The following is a 22,975-nucleotide window of genomic DNA, read 5'->3' as shown; positions in this document are numbered from 1 at the left end:
ACATTTTCGCTGTTAAAGAGCTCTTCAAATTCAAAGACATGCGGGACATCAACCATATCAAATTATCAAATTCTACAAGTTAGGAAGGATCTCTGATAAGGAGTGAGTGTACTGAAATCCTGGTGCCTTTATTATTACAATAAAATGAAACCAAAGATTAATATTCATTCATGTTATCCTGCTTTAACCATTACAACTATTTACAGAGTTATGTACAAAATTAATTATTTACACAGAACTGCAATGAAAATGTTAAGACTGACTTTCAATGCTGGCTGATAATCAGTAAGCCAATGAAAGATTTCAGTGTCAGAGAGATCGCTCTGTTAATACTGTTATGTACTCTGAAAGCAGACACTTCAAATCTTTTAACAACTAATTATCAGCAAAATTTTAAGTCATAATTTTCTTCATATACATATATATACACACACAGACGCGCACACACACACAGTCCATGTAAATTCATAATTCAGTCTAGTGCAATATTTAACAAATATTTTTTACATTTTTTATAAAAAAAATTCATGTCATTGTTGCAAACCTCCAGACCCTCCAAACCCATTTAATCTTTTCACTCACACATTTTACAACTGGTATTGGACGTAAAATGTCCAAACTGTACACACAAAGTAATAAACAAGGAGCAATTATGGTAGAAATTCATTGTCTGGAGTGTTTGCCTAACACATGAATGAAACTCTGCACTGAAATGAACTGAACCCAGATACAGTGAAAAACAAGACACGCCAACACACAATTCTCTAAATGATAAAACAATGATTTATGAAATAATCCTGACAAAATTTTCTCTGTTTGTAAAAAAATATATTTTTGTTCGTAAATAAATTATATGCATTCACTGTTAACATTCAGATTTTTACAAATTAGGGGAAAAAGTTCATTGAAGCAATTCCAGTGCAATCGTTCACTAATATAAAATTTAATCACAAAATGGAGGCACTTCATTTTGCATAAAACTATTTTTAAGGGTAATGGCATTAAGCATTAAAATTATCTTAATGCATATAAAACATTTAAAATGAGATGAATAATAAATAATTTTCATGGTAAACTGTTGCTCTTAAAAATAATTGCTGGAAATACAAAGAAAAAAATGTAACAGTTGTTTCAGGTCCAAAAATAACTTTCTTTTTATTAATCCATTACTCAACAATTAAGTCCCAATTCACGAAACAATTTCTTTCACAAAACTGATTTATTAGAATTGGTTACTTTAAAGCGACTAAAACAGTACGAAATAAAATTCCTGTGCATAACATCTGAACTTACAATTTTGATAGCGCATTTAGTATAATTATGTTATACCACAAAGTTTGCTGCTGAACTTCTCTTGGTCTTTGTCCACATGCTATCCTTAAATCTTGTCACAAACTCTGGTAACCTCACAGAACATACTATTGTCTTTAAAAACAGATTACTTACAAACATTTTAACCGGATTATTCACAGGTGCTTTCTTCATTCTTCCACTGTAGCAAAACAGCAGACAGTCACATTCACCACAGTGCAGAACAATGAGGAACACGAACCACAGGGTTATAAAGGGGGAAAAATGACTTGTAAAAATGTTCTTACCGTAAAATTCGTATCTACAAGCAAGGAAAAATTTTAATTGGTGTATAATTTATTCATTAATCAACACAGCCGTGTCTTGAGTTATCGGGAAGCAGCATTCATAACGAATGAGGAATAGTCATTGGCAAAGAAATAACACAACAATTTTATTACCTGATCACACAACGCTGTACTTGTCACATCTGACAAAATGACACAGTTCGTTATTTTATCACTGTTGCTGCAGACACAGTTCACCACACCAATGTCACTGAATGTCTGTTCACAACACAATCCCACTCAGTCTTTCTGAGGTTTAAATACCTCTTCATTACAAATAAAGGTTGCTTTCTCTTGGAGTCCTTGCAACCAAATTACGTATGTACAAGAAACAGCCTAGGACTTCTCAGTTGTAGATTTTAATAGCCTTCTCCAGATAATTGTACCTAGATCGTTTGGGAGCTTTGTTTACATGCTCTAGCCCAAGCCAAGGCATTGGTGCAGTGTTTCCTGTCAAATAGAAAAGTCAATATTATAACTCCATTCCATAATGTAATACATAATATTTCCTTTGTAAAGGTGTGACTGGAAGACCATGGGTTCTCTCTCTCTCTCTCTCTCTCTCTCTCTCTCTCTCTCTCTCTCTCTCTCCCCCCTCGCACGCGTGCACACACACACACACACACACACACACACACACACACACACACACACACACACACAGCAATTCCAGAGGAATGTCACGTAATGTGTGAGGTGATTCGACATGTACTTAGCAAACTGTGTAGGCACTGCAGCAGAAAGAATAATGATGGAGCAGATTACTGATCCATCCTACAAGAGATGTTCAAAAAGTCCCCCACCCACCTCAATGCACTTGCCCATGTGTTGGGGGGCTGCATTTTGTTGCACATCAATCACCATCTGTGGGATTTAATTGCCAGCAACAGCTAAAATGGTTCAAATGGCTCTAAGCACTATGGAAGTTAACATCAGAGGTCATCAGTATCCTAGACTCAGAACTACTTAAACCTAACTAACCTACGGACATCACACACATCCATGCCCGAGACGGGATTCGAACCTGCAACCGTAGCAGCAGCAACCTGTGCTAGCCAAGTGCAACATCAACTAGATAAATGATGACTAACTGACAACCTCAGCTGCTGACAGGCGTTGTTGATATACCTCGATGTGGACAGCTGAAAATGTGTGCCCCAACCGGGACTCGAACCTGGGATCTCCTGCTTACATGGCAGACACACTATCCATCTGAGCCACCGAGGACACAGATGAAGAGCGCGACTGCAGGGGCTTATCCCTTGCATGCTTCCCGTGAGACTCACATTCCCAACTGTCCACAATTTTACATATGTATTGTACCTTATAGACATTTGCCCACCCACTCATTACTCGCGCACGCTTTGGCGATTCCCGTAAGAGTTTGGGCAACCTGTGCGCATTTGCACACATGAAGGTCAATGGCTGGGTAGCCTTTAACTATATATACAAAGACAGTAACTTGCTCTCGAAAGAACAGTTACTGTTGATGACCGTGCAGCTTTTCCCTGGAATAAATGATGACTAACTGACAACCTCAGCTGCCGACAGGTGTTGTCGATATACCTCGATGTGGACAGCTGAAAATGTGTGCCCCGACCACCCGGGATCTCCTGCTTACACGGCAGACGCTCTATCCATCTGAGCCACCGAGGACACAGATGAATAGTGTGACTGCAGGGTCTTATCCCTTGCACGCTTCCCACATCTTCTCGAAAGAACAAGTTACTGTCTTCGTATATATATCAACTAGATACGCAAAGTTGTCACATGTAGCAGCTTCATACTTTTTATATCCTCCTACCTCCATCTTTCTTAGTGCACTGTGCTACCTGACAGTGAAGTGATTTATGATGGATTTACACCTTAATACAGGCAGGGCTCATGAATGAGTAACTACTCGCACTGTTGAAGAAAACTGTCTCAGCACTCACTTTACTTGGTCTAGGGCTGAAATGAAAACCCTGTGTGATGATGATGATGAAAAGTATTATACTTAGGGATGCCAATAAGTTGTTGATTGTGTGCTGGACCATGATGTCATCAGAATGTAAGTTAGTTGACAACAGTTTATCAAGATCCTGGCACCAAGGGGAGTCAATATAATATTGTAAAAGAAATCATTTCATATTATATTCATCAACATACAATATAGTTTTATTATAACAAACTGTACTTAAATGGATTGTTACGTAAAAGAACACTATTGGCACTTCAATATGGCAGAATGTAAGTGCTGAATTGCAAAGTCAAACAGTCCTTCGGCATCAAACAGTCCTTCGGCATTAGTAGTTATGAAACCTGTCATTGCTTATCACAAGATTTAAGGTGCAGATACAATTGCAAGCTGAGCAGCTCATGAGCCTCTCGTTACAATGCTCATCGTGAGCCAAGTGTGTTCATTTCCTGGCTAACATAAATGACATTATGATGACATAACCATAACTGTAAACACTGATCAGTAAAGTTACACATGGGAACAGTGTTAGAAGGTTAGATCATATAACTAAATAAGACATATTGTATGAAAATGGGAAAAAATTATTCATGGGACAAACTGAATAAGAGAATGGGTTGGATGACAGCATACATCTTGAGTCATAAAGGCATTGTTATCCTTTAAGACAAGACATACCAATAGGCACTTTTTAAAGCAAAAGTTAATGCTCATCTCTATTTACACTGCAGGTATGTCATTCTACCAAAGAAGAACTGCAGCACAATTTGTGCAAAAGCAATAAATGTGACAAATTATGCTTACAAGAAACTCACAATTAGCTAAGTTGACCAGAAGTGTGAGGCGTGAAGTTAACTGCTGAAAGGTCACACTCTCAGCATGGAGATGCCCAAGTGAGTAGCATTTATCACATGGGTGAGACCATCAGATCATTTCTGGAGCGCTCAGCGATCTCATTATCATCTCCGTGTATAAATCACCAGACGCAGAGTTCTCCTTCAGCCCACCCAAGAACTCCCACATAAGAAGAGTTTAATTGTGATAGGAAACATTACTAGCCACAATCAAGCATGGGGCTACCTGCAAGGGGACAAAAATGGCAAAGCAGTGTTGTCTTGGGCAGAAGTCCACAATAATTCCCACATACACGACAGCACGCTTCCTGCCTCCTTTAACAGGCAATGTTGATATAAACCAGCCTTTCTGTTCGTGAGCGATTGCATCGTACCACAATGCACAAAATCAGTATGTACAGAAATAAAACCACAGAGGGGTAGCCTTTACAGAGGCAGACAGCACTAAGTTCTCAGCTCTGCTGGACAAGAAGATCAGCACAGTTGCACCAGTCACAAAAGAATATGAACACTTCACCGAATTAGTGAAATAACTGTTCTTCGCTGTCCAGAAAACGACCATTTTAGTGAATAGACTTTCTAGGCTGCATGAAGCATCCTCACTTCCCTCTTCCATGCTACGAAGGAGCATTAGAAGAAAATGATAACAGAACAGGAGCAGCAAGCAAGCACAGTAGTTGCTCAGTCACCTCAGCAACCACCCTTTCCAATGAACTCTCTTTCTAATGTGGAGCCAACCAAATTGCTCATCAGTTCCTGTTAAATGGAAAGCCAACCACAACCATAAAAATAAGGAAACTATCATCAAGCAGAAAAGCTACAAAACCAGTGAGCTGTGTCACATTTTCATTGTAGCTGAACTGTAACATGCCTGGGACAAAATTATGACGAGCAAATCAGCTGGCCTCTGTGATCTATGAATAGAGCAGGTACAGAACATTGGCCCTGCAGCCATGAGCTGGCTCCTACAACTGATGAACAATTGTGTCCAGTCCAGCAGAATACCAAAAATTTGGAGACAAACTAGTGTAATAGCTATCCCAAAGCCTGGCAAAGATAGGAATGGCACAAAGAACTACAGGCCAATCTCTCTCTTGTGCCCTCTTTACGATGTGCTAGAAAGATTATTCCTACAGAGGCTGATGGAGACTGATCCTCTCGTGATCCCACAACATGCCTGATTCAGAGAAGGAAAGAAGTCCACTTCCCAAATAGTGAAACTGACTCAGCAAGCAGAAGACAGCTTTGAAAGACAGGGAGTTACAGATGCAGGTTTACAGACCATTGCCATCTGCTTAGGAAGATCTACATCACAAAAGAATACATTTTCATCTGGACCAGAACCAAAGTTTTTTTTACAGAGCTCTGTGGAGAAAGGTGCAGGTGAAGGAGGATAGAAAAATGGACTGCCCCGAGGAAGCACACTGGCACCAGCTTTATTCCATATCTATACAAATGATCAGCCCCTACCAGAAGGAAGTCAAAGCTTTATTTACGCAGATGATCACACCATCAAATCACTTTGAAAGCATCAAGCTAAAGCACTCGCCTACTACAAGAGGGATCAGCTGATGCCAAACACTTCTAAGACTCAGATATGTGCTTTTCACCTGAAGAACAATAAGACTATTAGTAGCCTACAAATTACCTCGAGAAGGAACTCCACTGGAACACTGCACAACCCCTAAATATCTTGTCCTTTAGCACTGAACGCTGACTTATAAAAACACTGCATAAATACCAAGTAGAAAGTGCGTGCAAAAACAATGTGGGGAGACCACAGAAACAACATGAGGTGTTTTTTTTTTTTTTTTTTTTTTTTTTTTTTTTTTTTTTTTTTTTTGGTGGGGTTTAAGGGCGCTCAACTACTGAGGTCATTAGCGCCCAGTCACAGTTGTTAGAGCACATGGAATCTAGTAAAACTCAAGGGGGGGGGGGGGGGGGACACCAGAAAGTCCTGACAAAGATGCAGATAAAGTAAGTAAAAAAGTTAGATGTCTTTGGACAAGCCAGTCAAAGTTATAAAACGCACAACACGAGCAGCTGCTCGAGCGTCATCAGCTAAAATATCCTGTAAAGTAGATAGCAGGGACAGGACAACACGAGATTGACTAAAGCGGGGACACGACAATAAAACATGGCGCACTGTTAATGCCTGACCACAAGGGCGCTGCGGGGCTGGGTTACCGGAGAGCAGGTAGCGGTGGCTCAACCGGCAATGCCCAATTCGCAACCCGGTCAGAAGGACCTCTTCTCACCGAGATGGTCGGGAGGAGGTTGTCCAAGCAGTTGGGAGCGGTTTTACTGCCCGAAGCTTGTTTCCTTGGAGGGATGACCAAGCATCCCACCACGACGACACAAGCATCTTACAAACAACCCCACGAACGTCAGATGACGGGACACAATGGGAGGCTGGCCGAGGCAGGAGGACTGCAGCATCAGCAGCCTCATTCCCAGGCACTCCTACATGTCCAGAAACCCACAGAAAGCTGGCAGGAGAACCATTATCAGCGAAAGAATGGAGGGACTGCTGGATCCGTTGAACCAAGGGATGGACCGGATAGGAAGCTCCAAGGCTCTGTAGAGCACTGAGTGAGTCAGAGCAGAGTACATACGATGAATAGCGGTGGCGGCGGGCATACTGACGGCCTGATGGAGAGCAAAAAGCTCGGCTGTAAAGCTGGAACATTGGTCGAGGAGCCGGTATTTAAAGGTGGCGGCCCCGACGACAAAGGCACAGCCGACACCATCGTCAGTTTTGAGCCATTGGTGTAAATAAAGGTGTGACTGACAAGTCGAGCACGAAGTTCGACAAACCGTGAGCAATACACTGCAGCCAGAGTATCCTCCTTCGGGAGTGAGCTGAGGTCGAGATAAATATGAACCGGAGCCTGGAGCCAAGGTGGTGTCGGGCTCTCACCCTCTCTGAAGGTGGTAGGGAGGGCAAAATCCAATTGTCGAAGCAGGTGACGGAAGCGGACTCTGGGGGGCAGCAGGGCAGACACATACAACCCGTACTGACGGTCGAGAGAATTGGCGAAGAAGGACTGATAAGAGGGGTGGTCGGGCAATGACAACAGCCGGCAGGCATACCGACACAGCAGTACGTCGCGCCGGTAGGTCAATGGTAATTCGGCAGCTTCAGCATAAAGACTCTCGACGGGACTAGTGTAGAAGGCTCCGGTCGCAAGACGCAACCCCCGATGGTGGATGGAGTTGAGACGGCGTAAGAGGGATGGCCGAGCAGACGAGTAGACGAAGCCCCGACAATCAAGCTTCGATCGGACTATGGACCGATACAAGCGAAGCAGGACAGTGCGATCCGCTCCCACTAAGAACTCTGAGGACATTAAGGGAATGTGTACAACGGGCCGCCAAATAAGAGACATGCGGAGACCAACAAAGTTTCCTGTCCAATGTGAGCCCTAGAAACTTAGTTGTTTCCACAAATGGGAGAACAACGGGACCGAGATGTAAGGATGGCGGAAGGAACACTTTATATTGCCAAAAGTTGATACAAACCGTCTTCTCTTCAAAGAACCGGAAGCCATTTGCCACGCTCCACGAGTATAGGCTGTCTAGACAACGCTGAAGGCAGCGCTCGAGGAGGCATGTTCTCTGGGCACTGCAGTAGATCGCGAAGTCATCGACAAAGAGAGAGCCTGAGACATTAGGTGGAATGCAATCCAAAATTGGATTGATAGCGATGGCAAAAAGGGCTACGCTCAAGACGGAGCCCTGAGGCACTCTGTTCTCCTGGAGGAAGACTTCGGACAATACGGAACCCACATGTACCCTAAACTTTCGGTCTGTTAGAAAGGAATCAATAAAAAGGGGCAGGCGACCGCGTAGGCCCCACCTGTACATAGTGCGGAGGATACCTCCTCTCCAACAGCGATCATAAGCCTTCTCCAAACCGAAGAACACGGCTACCGTTTGGCGCCTTCGCAAAAAGTTCTTCATGATGAATGTCAACAAGGTCACAAGGTGGTCAACAGCGGAGCGGCGGCGACGAATGCCGCATTGGACATTGGTAAGTAGCCGTCGAGATTCAAGAAGCCAGACTAACCGAGCAATAGCCATGCGCTCCATCACCTTACAGACACAGCTTGTAAGAGAAATGGGGCGGTAACTAGAAGGAAGGTGTCTATCCTTCCCGTGTTTGGGTATAGGAACAACGACGGCATCACGCCAACGCATGGGGACCTGACCTTCGGTCCAGACGCGATTGTAGGTACGAAGAAGGAAGCTTTTGCCCACCGGAGAAAGGTGTGCCAGCATCTGAACGTGAATGGCATCTGGCCCCGGAGCAGAGGACCGGGACAGTGCAAGCGCACGTTCGAGTTCCCGCATATTAAAGGGGGCATTATAAGTTTCCAGATTCAGCGAATGGAAGGAAGGTCGCCGAGACTCTTCTGCCTCTTTGCTGGGAAGGCAGGCAGGGTGGTAATGGGCGGAGCTTTAAACCTCCGCGAAAAACCGGCCGAAGGCGTTGGAGACAGCCACAGGATCAACAAGGACCTCATTACCTGAGGTCAGGCCAGGTACCGAGGAGTGGGCCTTAATGCCCAACAGCCGGCGCAGGCCACCCCAAACAACAGAAGAGGGAGTAAAACTGTTAAAGGAGCTGGTGAAAGAGGCCCAACAAGCTTTTCTACCGTCTGATGACTCTACGGCATTGTGCTCGGAGTCGTTCGTACCCAATACAATTCGCCAACGTAGGATGGCGGCGAAAGGTGCGTAAAGCACGTCGTGGAGCACGGATAGCGTCTCTACAAGCCTCATTCCACCAGGGGACGGAAACGCGACGTGAAGAAGAGGTAGTACGAGGAATGGAACGTTCAGAAGCATTGATGATAACAGCCGTGAGGTATTCGACCTGACTGTCACAACTGAGAAAATCGCGGTCTGGAAAGGTCGCCAGGGAGGAGTAAAGTCCCCAGTCAGCTTTCGGTATGTTCCAGCTCGAAGGACGTGGGGATGGGGTGTGGTGCAGGAGACGAACGACACAGGGGAAGTGGTCGCTCGAATAGGTGTCAGAAAGGACATACCACTCAAACCGACAGGCAAGAGTGGTAGAACAGATCGAGAGGTCCAAGTGGGAGTAGGTATGAGTAGAGTCCGAGAGGAAAGTTGGGGTGCCAGTATTGAGACAGACAAGATTGAGATGGTTGAAGACATCCGCCAAGAGTGAGCCTCTTTGACAGGATGCAGGAGAGCCCCAAAGGGGATGATGGGCATTGAAGTCGCCTAACAATAAAAACGGCGGAGGAAGCTGAACAATCAGGTGCATCATGTCAGCCCGACTAACTGCGGATGACGATGGAGTGTAGATGGTACAAACTGAAAAAGTAAAAGCAGAAAGAGTAATACGGACAGCTATTGCTTGGAGTGGGGTGGTCAATGGGATGGGATGGTAACAGACATCGTCCCGAACGAGCAGCATGACCCCACCATGAGCTGAGATGCCGTCCACAGGGGGGAGGTCATACCGCTCCGAGGTATAGTGGGTAAAGGCAATACGGTCAGTCGGGCGCAACTTGGTTTCCTGGAGACCAAGGACGAGCAGACAGTGAAGGCGGAGGAGCAGTTGTAATTCCTCCCGATTAGATTGAATACCTCTTATGTTCCAATGTAACAAGGCCATCGCTAGTCAAAAAAGAGGGGGAACGAGACGGGGGAAGAGCTGGTCACCTCGACGGCCGCGGAGGGCCAGGTTTCGAGGGAACAACGCTACAACCGGCGGGAGGCGGATCCTGTTCCATCGAGTCGTCGCCAGCTGCGGCCGCTGTCCCGGGTTGTGTAGGAGGGGCAGCATCATTTGCCGACGGGAGGCCAGCTGAGCGCCTGGCAGCAGAGCGTCCCGGCGAAACTGAGGACGGCCGGGAGCAGCGACTCACGGATGGAGCGTCAGATGAAATGCGCCGGGATGGAGAGGGGGATAGAGACTTCTTCTTGGAGGCCTTCTTGGAAGTCCAAGGAAGCACAGGGATGGTGGGCTGGACCCGAAGAAGGTCCTCACGCGCGGGGTCCGTTTTGGAACGCCGGACCTCGGAAGCTGGGGTCTGGAACGTTTCCCTGATGGATGCCTGAGAAGAGGATCGCTTCTCAGGCGCGCGCGCAGGGGGGGGGGGGATGAAGTGTCGTCAGGGGGCTACAACCTAGAGGGTACATGACGACCCCACCACAACGGGCCAACGGGCTGGCTACCGTGCTGGATTTCGGGTGCCATGGAAAGTCCATCATGATCGTAGGTGCAGATGGGGACGCACTATGGGCGTAACTTGTACAACCCATCAGGCGTTTAGGCCCAATTTGAGGAATAGTGGGTATGGTGACAACGCCGTTACAATTCTGAGTACCAAGGTCTTGGTGCACTGAGGACCAGTGATACACCACGTAAGGTGTCCTTCCCCAAAAGGCTCGTACTTCTGTAGAATTTTGAAAAATGGAGGTCAAACCCCAAGGGAAGGTCGAAACAGTTGAAACTCCTTTTAGTCGCCTCTTACGGCAGCCAGGAATACCTTGGGCCTATTCGTACCCCGGACCCGCAGGGGGACCCTTGAGGGTTGTGGCCAGAGATAGTAAAAACACCCACATTAGCCTTGTGCTGGTCGGTAGCATAATATGCCTGCCCTGTGTGCATTACTCTTGCCATTCTAGAACTGTGGATGTAGCTCTTGATTAAACTTGACTGTCCCAGGTTGTCTCCACACCACACCTCTGAAGAAAGCATACTGTCTTTCTGGAATATCACACTCGTACAAGTGAAGGATTTCGGCAGCTAGGGCCAATCCCACCTCCCTGTTCACACACCGGCCAGCAGAGCCCAAAACCTGACTTAAGGAAGTGCTTCCTGAGAACAACTGAGGTTCTTGTAGAACCACCTAAGCAATCAAAGACTTCAGAAACGGCTCACCAGGAACCAGCTCATCAAAGACTGGTACTGGTAAGTACTGGATGCGAGAATTCCCCTGGACACACTCTTTTAATAACTTTGAAACGGTTATGTGGGCTTTCTTGACCCAGTATTTTCATGCGACACTTTTCATCCCGAAGGCTAACCTCCTTCCAAGGGTGTTGACAATTAAATGCAACAACAATTGAGATACTGATATGTCTTGTTAGAGAACAAATGCTTCCTCATCCACTCACTTCACCATAACACAATGTCAGTTACTCTAATAATATAATTCATAGTGGTTGCTAGATCCATAACTTCAAATACAATCAACAGATAAAGCACATTTATGACTTACAAGAAGAAAAACTAACAAATTAGAAGTTAGCTACAGTGTGCTGCATTCCATAAACAACAGACCTCATTCGTGCACATAGGTCATTAATGGTGAGTTCAAAATTCTATGTTTCTGAACTAAAAATAATACTCTGTGCTATCATCTCTAAGGCTTTACTGGGGAGATATTGAAACACTTTGTATTTTGGCCTATTGACTGCACGTTTTAACACTCTTCAAGAGGGTTTTCTACAAAAAGTGCCTCTGATAACTAACTTGTGCACTCATATGTGATACTACTTTCAATACGAAACAGAGATCTGTAAGAGCAGTAGTGGCCAATGTAACAGTATGGAACTAGTGTATCATAATCACACTAACACTTGAGAAAATGAGATATGGTAAAATGACCTGCTATTCAGACAGAAGCCGAAGTATACAAGTTATTGCCATAAAACAAAATCATCTATCCATTCTCTTGGAATAACTCTCCTAATATTTCTAATTTCCATGCTAGGATTAAGTTTTAATTAAGATAACTGTATCAAGTAAATAATACATCATAAAGGCTTGTCTATGTAAACAAAAACTATCTGAGCATAGCTCACCTTGGTTTGGATGACACCTGAAATCCTGCAAATTTATGCAGTAGTCTGGCTGTTCAATAAATGTTGGCCTCCCCATCACAACTAGTGCAAATTTAAACTGTAACAGAAAAACTTGTTTGTATATTCTCTCAATTCTTACAGTTGCAACTCAAAAGTTAATTATTTACTTTCATAAGCCATACATGAGACATTTGTTTCAATGGTAAAAAACATTAAAAACAACACAAAAATTAACAAGTGTTAAAAGCAAAATAGACTTCTCTCAACACAGAAAAAACAGTTTCCAGCTAATAACATAGTTCATGGTCAGATATTAATTATCATCATCTTAAGTCTTTGTCTTTAGAGTCACCATGCCCTTTTCTCTGGTGTTTCTGAAGATATTTTCAAATTTTTTTGTGTAATTTGTATTTGGAATCAATCCAAATATTAGGTCTTTCATGCGATACACAGAGCCCAAAATGGTGTGTGTGTGTGTGTGTGTGTGTGTGTGTGTGTGTGTGTGTGTGTGAGAGAGAGAGAGAGAGAGAGAGAGAGAGAGAGAGAGAGAGAGAGAGAGAGAGAGAGAGAGAGAGAGGAGGGGGGATGGAGGGGGGAGAGGGGGGGGGGGGGAATATTCCAGGTCCCACTACAAATGAAATATTTAAATGTAATGGTTTGTGTACTGATTTAATACAGCAGCACAGATCAGTCAGATGTGATACCAAGTTGAAAAATATTTACTGAAGTTGTAACAAAATATGAAGATTAATGTGTTTTCACCAGCATCTAAATAATGCTACCACACATCTGTAAAAACTGAAGACCTAAATACTAAACCAGGCTGCTATGAGGTCCCCAACATTCCAGCACATAAATTTACACTTTACACCTACTTTGGCTGTAACAACTAATAAAATGCATAGACTGCTGGTGACTGATATTCCATTAATCACTACAAGCAGTCTGTTTTGTTCCAAACTTTCAGACATTATAAAAATGAAATTATCTTTCAAAACACCAGATTGGAAGCCTTCATCAACTAAAATATTCTTGGCACAAGCAATAATAGATAAAAAACAACTATAATACAATTTTTGAGGTGGTGCACTTTGAGTAAAACCAATTTTCTCTTTTCTTTACTTCCCACACACGTTTTACTGAAATTAAACAAAAAAAATTCTCTTTGCTAGTTATGCACAAATAAATTTGGGTTTTTAAGACAGCATTTACAAATTTTAAGAATTCTTTTTTTTTTTTATTGTGTGTGTGTGTGTGTGTGTGTGTGTGTGTGTGTGTTGGGGTGGGGAGGGGGAGGGGGAGGGGGGCAGCAGCATTGGTGGGTGGGTGCTCTTATGGTTTGGTGTTGTCTGGTACTTTTGAGGCCAGAGGATAATGTTCCATTGCAGAGAGCTGTGTATTCATTTATTATTTATTTTCTTTCTACTATGGCTTTTTGTACTTTATGGTTTTCTTCAATTATTAATTTTTGCAGGAAGCTGTTCCTGCATTTGGGAATTTTCAAGTTGGCTGTTCATGTCTGTTGGGCTGTGTTTAATGTCCATAAGGTGTTCAGAAATGTCGAATGGTAAGTAACTTTTTAATGCTCTTCTGTGTTCTGTGTATTTGGTATTAAAGCTTTTGCTTGTCTGCCCTATATAAATTGATTTGCAGTCCTGGCTTGTCAGTTGGTAAATACCAGATGTGTTGTGTTTGTCTATATTTGTATAGGATGCGTGAGTTTTCTTTGTATTGAGTTATTTGTTCTGTAGTCTCTTTGAACTATTCTGTGTAGGCTGCTTTGTTATGGTAAGTGATTGTCTACCATTTGCTTTTTGTCAGTGTTTCTTGTTTATGTGCACCTGTGTGCTTGCATTGTGTGTGTCTGTGTTTGTAAGTTGTTGTTGAGCTGTTTCTTATTGTGTGCTAGTGTCCCTTTATTTTTTGTTTTGATTTCGTGATTCAGTTTCTCTATGTTGTTTGTATCACATCCATTCTCTACAGCTGTTTGTTTGTTTATCTGGAATTCATTTTTTCTAGTTTCTGCATTTGTTGTTGTTTTGTTCAGTTTGTGCAGCATATATTGAAAACCAGTTAATTTGTGGGCAGTCAAATGAGACAGCATTTGCGTACGGCTGTGCTGGTCGTGGTGACTTCCCTGAATATGGAGAATTGGTGTTGGTATTTCTTTGAGTGTGTATTGCGAGGTCAAGTAAATTTAAAATTTTCTCTTATCTGTTTTTGTGGTAAATTTTATTTTGGGGCGAATTGTGTTTATGTCATAGTGGAGTTGTTGGATGTGACTGAGTATTTCACCTAGAATGCATGTGATGTCATCTATATAGCAATATCAATATACTAACTTGTATTGTTTGGGTATTACTATGTTTCAAATATTTTGTTTTCAATGTGGTTCAAATGGCTATGGGACTTAACTTCTAAGGTCATCAGTTCCCTAGCACTTAGAACTACTTAAGCCTAACTAACCAAAGGACATCACACACATCCATGCCCAAGGCAGGATTCGAGCCTGTGACCGTAGCGGTCGCGGTCTTCAATGTGATTGATGAAGATTGTAGCTTAGAGTCCACTGACTGGTGACCCCATGGGAAGCCCATCATGTTGTGAGTAGGAATGGTTGTCAGATGAGAAATAGTTTTGCTCTGTGATTAGTTTAAGACTGCTAGCTGTTTCTTTTATGTGGGGTTTGGGAATGTCTTTCTATTGTTCTAATTGTTGTTTGATGATGATGATGATGAATTTCGGGGGGGGGGGGGGGGGGGGGGGGGGGGGGGAGGAGGGGGGGTATTTCTGTACATGGATATGATGTCAAATGATATGAGTACGGCTATTATGGACATGTTGATGTCTGATCTTTTGTATCAGCTCTTCAGTGTTGTGTATGTTCTTTTGTTTGTGTATACATAATGTTTTTATAAGTATGTGTGTATTTCTTTGGCTAGGTGATATGTGAGTGCACTTCTGAAATTTATTGCTGGGCATATTGGAATATCTTGTTCTTGTAGCTTTAGAAGGCTGTTCAGTGTGGCTGCCTTAGGGTTGTTTTGTTTTAGCCATTTCACTTTCAGTTTTGTAAATGTGTGAGACTTTTTCGGAGTGTATGTATTTTCTGGTATCTTTGTGTTAGGTCTTGAATCACAAAATTAAAAACAGAAATAAATGTAACATCTAGGACACAAAAACAAACAGCTCATCATCAACATATAAAAACAAATACACAGACCACATGAACAAGAAACAAACACAAAAAAACAAATTATACACACTCACTCACAATAACAAAGCAGCCCACAGAATAGACAGCACATTCAAAAAACAAAGGCTAAAAACACAGCCTCCAGAAAAGTAACTACATACTAAGGGCAACCAATACAAATATAGATAAACAACATGTATGGTATTTACCAACTGACAAGCTAGGACTGCAAATCAATTTATATAGGACAGACAAGCAGAAACTTTAATGCCAGATACACAGAACACAGAAGAGCATTAAAAAGTAACACGTCACTCCACAATTGCTGGACATCTTACAGACATGAAACACAGCCCAACCGACATGAACAGCCAATTTGAAAATTCTGAAATGCAGTAAACAGCGTCCCACAAAAACTAATAACTGAAGAATACTACCAAATACGAAAAGCCATAGTAGAAGGAAAATAAATAATGAATGAACACACAGCGCTCTACAACAGAACTCTATTCTCTGTCCCCAGACAACAACCCTCAACACCCCCCCTCCCCCCCCCAACACAAACACACACAAATATCTTCCACACAGAATTAGTTAATATTAGTCCTAACCACATTCATTAATATTAGTCCTAGCCACATTCATTCCCATTCATAAAATTTTGAACTAAATAACGTTTCTACATTAAGTTCTATAGGGTTTGCAGGTGAAAGAAAAAGGAAAAAAAGAAAAAAGGGAAAAACCACAGCATTTGATAAAAAGCTATATTCACAAAACTCTGTTCTTTGAATTTGTAAACACTGTCTTTAACTCTGTTCTTTGAATTTGTAAATACTGTCTTTAACTCAAATTTTGCATGTGTACAAGTAGTAAAGAGCATTTTTCCTGTTCAATAGAAAGAAAATAAAAGCCCACTGATGATGTTGAAACTTCATTGAAATGTGTCTGGGAAATAGAAAGAAGGATAAACTGGTGTTTTGCTCAAGACAGACCCCTCCACAAACAAATCTATTTGTAAGCAAATATGGACAGAAGAGCTTCAACCTCATTATTATTGTTTCCAGTGCCCTGCCAGGGATTTCCTAGCAAGCTCTGTGACAAATTCCAGAACACCACAGCAAAAGTACATTGATCTATTTTAAACATAATATTCAACTGAATTGTTTTTCACATACAGTAGAACCTCGATTATCTGACCTGGAATAACTGACTCCTCGGATTATCAGACCAAGTGTCTGCACTCGGTGCCGAACAGTGTGCCGGCATTATCGACCAAATTTTACTCTTGTTCAAACAGGTGCCCGCCTGAGTAATGTTCCTCACAAACGTTCAGCTGATGGACTACTGTACTCTTTAAAGTGTTACTGTGATCCTTTTCATTTTAAAGTTGCAGTGTAGTTTTACACAGTTTACTGATTTATGATTAAGAAGTGTAAGAGATTCTGAAAGACTAAAAATGGCTACAAGCCAGAAAAGGAAATGTATTGAGTACACAACTGAACAGAAACTGCTGCAAACACTTGACAAAGGTGAGTCAGTTAATAAATTACCTTCTGAAATGGGTGTTGGAATGACAACCATTAAAGACTGGAAAAAGAACCAAAATATTTTGGAGCATTTTCATTAATTGTTGAATGAATGATAATTTGTTTAAAGAATGGTTTTTGAAGCATTTATTCTGGCCATTAAAAATATACTTGAAATCAAAAAGACTTTTTTACAAGACGACATAAAAGCTATGTTTTTGCCCCCCCCCCCCCCTCCCTCCATGACTTAAATAATCCAACCAATGGACCAGGATGCTACTGAGTGGTTAATACAACATTAAGGAGGAAATAAATCATCACTTAACCACTTCACAAAAAATCATAGAATATTGTTTGCCGTAGCCTAAACTAAGAGCAAGAACCTCCTAAACTAATGAGTTAGATGTAAAATGATGGTCAGATCCTGCAGAAAGTGTCATCACTTCTGTCTCTATGCTGTTCATTTTTGGAACACAACCTAAGACCAGCTTAGAGACAGAAGTGATGACACTTTCTGCAGGGCCTGACCATCATTTTGCAGGACAATGATCAAGCACGCACAGTGCTAACTGTTACTGATTTGTTTGACTGATGTGGCTGCTAAGTGCTATACCACCACCTACTGCACTCCCATGACTTAAGCCCTCGCGAGTTCAACTTTATTTCTAAACTGAAGGAAACACTTCGCGGCGTTTGATTCAGAACTGTTACAAATTCGTCAGGCAATACACTGCACTGCTTGAACTGTCAACACAACTGGCACTGCTAAGAGTATCCCATGACTTCCACATCTCTGGCAACGGGTTATACACAATGCTGGCGACTACTTTGAAGGTCAGTAAAACTTTGAAACATGTATCTACTTTGTACGAGCTGTAAATAAATAGTTGCTGCAATTAAAGTTCCAACCCTCATATAATGTAAAAAGGTTGAACTTTTACAAGCTTTCGGAGCCAATGGCTACTTCTTCTGGTGTAAGAGTTGAAGGGGAAAGAAGAAGGGTGAAGGAAAAGGACTGGAGAGGTTTAAGAAACTGGGTGCAGTTGCAAAACGTCAACCAGAACACCAGGTCAGGGGAGACTTACCAGACAGAATGAGAAGGCAGGCCTGATTGTTGGGGACTGCACCGGATGAGATTTGAAAACCTGAGAGCTTAAAGGTGAAACACTGGGTAATCTGCGAGACACAGATCACTACTAAAATATTGAGCACGAGTTAGTAAAAGTGAAAAGCTAAGTGCATTGCATGTAACAGAGGTGGGAGGGGGGATGGCAAAAAGTAGACAGGTTAGGAAATGAAAAGAAGTAGAACACTGACATGGAGTGAACAAAGGTGTAGTTATTGTGAAGAAATGCCAATATGGAAGTAAAGTATTGTTAAACTCTTCAGAATGATACACAGCCTGATGATGTAGAAAAATGACTAACAGGAGGTGAAATTTCTCCCTTTATTGATGAAGAACTTGAAGATGATCGGATCGTCAATCATATTTTGCAACGGTATAATGTTGAGCAAGAGGAGTCAGATGAAAATGAAAAGGAAGAAGGTGAAGAGATCACGCACTCTCCAGCAAAGGATGCATTCAAGACTGCCCTCAGATATTTGGAACAACTACAGTTATGGATATATTGTGGGCAAAGAGATGACATGTTGCAGCCCCAAGGGTAAGAAAGTTAAACAAAAAACATTTTACACTTTTTAAGTAGATTTTCAGTGTCTACAATTTTCTGTATTCCTTTCTCTTTATAAGAAACATAATTTATTACTTAATTTTGATTTGTTCCATAGTTTTGAACTCAGTAAATGACTTTTTTATTCTCCTTTGATTATCTGACCTTTCTAGCGTTCCAACCCCCCCCCCCCCCCCCCCCCCCCCCACTGGTTCAAAAAGTGACGGTTAATCGAGGTTCTACTGTAATGCAATACCTAATTATATACATGTCAATGTAAACAGTAAGGCAACTGCAGCCCAACATGCTAAGCACAAAGCTGAAATTGGTTGGTTCCAACACGAAATTAGATGCCTATATGCAAAGAAGCGAGAACTCAATGTGAAACTATTCAGAATTCTTCTGGAACTAGGAAATTGCAATAAAAAATCTCTTAACTATTTACTGATATTGACATCACGAATACAGGCAAACAAAACACAAAAACACTAATAGAAATAAAATGGGAGAAAACAACAATAAAAACTACACAATTTTTGAAACAGCATAAAATCATTATACATAAAAACAGCAGGCTAACAAACCACACATTCTACAAGCACATGGTCAACCTTATTGACACACAACTAGCTAAACGGCATTAATTTGATAATAGCGACATCAACACACACACACACACACACACACACACACACACACACACAATACACAAGACAGTTGAGAATCTTATCATAGAAAGTGAATACATAATAAAACAACAATAAAGAAACAATAACTAAAATTTCAATGCAGGTCTGACAAGAGAGATGGTTGCAGAAGATGCATAATAAAGGGGAAAAAAAACAGCATACTTGACAGGAACAAAAAGTGAAGAAGAAGAAAAACTTTCAGAAAAATAATGAACAAAAATACAAACAACAGGGCTTGCAACAGGAGATCAGGCAAGGGCATCACCGTGACAGTAATAGAACAAGAAGAATACAAAAATAAAACCTTAACATTTCTAGAACACAACAACATAACAAAGCTAACCAGTGACTCAACACAAAGATACCATAAAAATACACAGACACTTCTAAATGACATCTCACACATATTTAGAAAAAAAAAAAAAAGTGAAACAGCTAAAACAGAATAGTCCCAAGGCACCCACACTGAACAGCCTTCTAAAGCTCCACAAACAGGGTTTTCCAGTAAGCCCAATGGTAAATTTCGGAAGTGCACCTGCATATCACCTAGCCAGAGAAATACACACATACTTATAGAAACATTATGTATACACAAACAAAAGAAGCATACACAACACCGAAGAGCTGATACAAAAAATCAAAGACATCAACATGCCCACAACAGCCATACTCACATCATTCGACATCACATCCATGTACACGAATATCCCCACCACTGAAACCATCAACATCATCAAACAACAATTAGAACAACAGAAAGACATTCCCAAACCCCACATAAAAGAAACAGCTAGCATTCTAAAACTAATCACAGCACAAAACTATTTCTCATCTGACAACCAATCCTACTCACAACATGATGGGCTTCCCATTGGGTCATCAGCCAGTGGACTCTAAGCCACAATCTTCCTCCATTACTTTGGAAACAAAATATTTGAAACACTAGTAAGACCCAAACAATTCAAGGTAATATACTGGTATCACTATACTGTATAGATGACACCATGTGCTTCTAGATGAAACACCCAGTTACATCCACCAACTCCACGATAACATGAACACAGTTTACCCAAAAATAAAATTTAGCATAAAATGACAAAATGTTAAATTTACTTGACCTCACAATATGCAGACACAGCTACCAACACAAGTTCTCCATATTCAGGGAATTAACCACCACCTGCACAACCATACACAAATGCTCTAACATCTGACTGCAGATACTGGTTTTCAATATATGCTGCACAGACAGAACAAAACTTCACTCAGTGCAGAAACTACAAAAATGAGTTCCAGGTAAACAAATAGCTGTAGAGAATGGATACGATACAATCATAATAGATAAACTGAATCAAGAAAGTAAAACAAATGTAAAAGGGGCACCTAGAGCACACAATAAGAAACAGTTTATCACCAATTTACAAACACAGACACACTCAACCCACGTGCACAAGCACACATTAACAAGAAACATCCATAACAACAAGCAAATGGTACACTCTCAACAACAAAGCAGCCCACAGAATAGGCAGCATATTTTTTTTTAAGCCTATTGAACAAATAACTCAATACAAAGAAAACTAAAGGAAACCAATACAAATATAGACAAACACAACATGTCTGGTTTTCACGAACTGACATGCCAAGAGTGCAAATCTATTTATACAGGACAGACAAGTACAAACTTTAATATCAGGTAGACAGAAGAGCATTAAAAAGTAACAGTTGTCATTCCACATTTGCTGAACACCTCATGGACATGAAACACAGCCTAACAGACATCAACACCCAAGTTGAAAATTCCTAAATGCAGCAATGATGCTGCCCCCCCCCCCCCCCTCCCCACCCACCCACCCACACACACACACACACACACACACACACACACACACACACACACACAAAAACTAATAACTGAAGGAAAGTAACAAATACAAGAAGTCACAGTAGAAGGAAAATAAATAATAAATGAAATCACAGCTCTCTGCAGAGGAACTCTATTCTCTGCCCTCTAAGAACTATCAGACACCACACACACGCACGCACAATTCTTTCCACAATTCATTAGTTACTATTAGGCCTGAACATATACATTCCCAGTCTTAAAATGTTGAAATAAATAAATTCTCGACCTCATGTTCTATAGGGTTGCAGATGACAAACTGTGAGAGAAAACAAGTGTAATAGATAATGTAGAGAGAGAGAGAGAGAGAGAGAGAGAGAGAGAGAGAGAGAGAGAGAGAGAAGAAAACCCACAAAAACGGCTCTGAGCACTATGGGACTAAACATCTGAGGTCATCAGTCCCCTAGAACCTAACTAACCTAAGGACATCACACACATCCATGCCTGAGGCAGGATTCGAACCTGCAACCGTAGCAGTCGCGCGGTTCCGGACTGAAGCGCCTAGAGCCGCTCGGCCACCGCGGCCAGCAGAAAACCCACAGACCATGGTAACAGAGTATATATCCAAAACACTGTCTGTTCTTCAAATCTGTAAATACTGTCTTACAAACTCAAATAGTAAAAAGAATTTTTCCTGTTAATAAAAACAAAATAAAAGCTCACTGGTTATGCTGAAACTTCAGCAATACATGTCTGGAAAATTGAAGAAAATTATAAGATTGTATTTGCTCATGGTGGACCCACTCCAAAAACAAATCTATTCGTGAGCAAACATGTATGGAAGAGCTTCAATCTCAAAACAACTCTGATAATTCCACTAGACATTCTGGCAACTCTGTTTTACCTTAAATGAGAGATTTTGATAGGTCTTCAATTGAATGTCAAAAATTGTAATGAAAGTTTTAGTGTCCTCTGTCAAAATTTGTGGGGCTCTACCTAGTTATGAACAGAATCACACAAGGAGAAAGAAGCATGCACCAACGTGCATGTCTCTTCATGCATGTGCAGGCGCATGATGTACAAGTGTAAATGGACCTTAAGAGATAAGCCTGGGCTATCATAAAAACATTTTATGTTACGTTATTTCATTGTATCACTTAACTGTTGCACTCCTACTGGACTATAAACAATAATAGAGACAAAAAACTTTCCACAGAGTAACACTCCTTCATATATCAATCATTACATTTAGTAGCTGCTTTCTCTTGAAGTTGCTTCTGAATGGCTGCTTTCATACCTCATATCATTCAGCATATAGTGGGATTCTAACTATGTGATATTCGTATGATATTGCAAGAGTGGAGAATGTGTGGTCTCTGAGATGCGTCCATTCTAATATCTACAACTGATAAGTGACTGCCTACAAATGTAGCAAAAATCAGTTCCATATTTACCAGAAGCAATGCAGGGTGTGCAGGAGATTTGAAAGAATGGATGATGAGATTAAGGAAATTATTCAGATAGTTAAGAGGGATGAGAACTGGAACTCAATGGTAGGAAATGGAAGAGAAGCTTGTTGAAACCCGGTAGTGATAGTGATATTGATATTTTTGGGGATCATTTAATTCCAATCCCAAAGAAAGTAGGCGTTGACAGATGTGAAAATTACCAAACTATCAGTTTAATAAGTCACAGTTGCAAAATACTAACCCGAATTCTTCACAGACGAATGGAAAAACTGGTAGAAGCCGACCTCGG

The 22,975-nt window shown here is 41.5% G+C and overlaps 1 protein-coding gene across 1 annotated transcript in view; it reads right to left on the bottom strand.

Moving 5' to 3' along the window:
• Positions 1–1,129: 1,129 nt before the first annotated feature.
• Positions 1,130–22,975, bottom strand: part of LOC124593708 (ubiquitin carboxyl-terminal hydrolase 7) — a 211,545-nt gene continuing 189,699 nt past the window's right edge. Inside the window, exons 22-23 of the mRNA XM_047132015.1 lie at positions 12,294–12,390; positions 1,130–2,087 (exon numbers count right to left, since the gene is read on the bottom strand). Of these exons, the coding sequence (XP_046987971.1) occupies positions 1,984–2,087; positions 12,294–12,390 (201 nt within the window). The 3' untranslated portion in view covers positions 1,130–1,983. The remainder of the gene's footprint in view (positions 2,088–12,293; positions 12,391–22,975) is intronic.

The sequence above is a fragment of the Schistocerca americana genome, chromosome 2, assembly GCF_021461395.2.
Source record: "Schistocerca americana isolate TAMUIC-IGC-003095 chromosome 2, iqSchAmer2.1, whole genome shotgun sequence".
Taxonomy (NCBI): domain Eukaryota; kingdom Metazoa; phylum Arthropoda; class Insecta; order Orthoptera; family Acrididae; genus Schistocerca; species Schistocerca americana.
The sequence above is the reverse complement of the archived record's forward strand: the minus strand, read 5'-3'. Positions and strand labels throughout refer to the sequence as shown.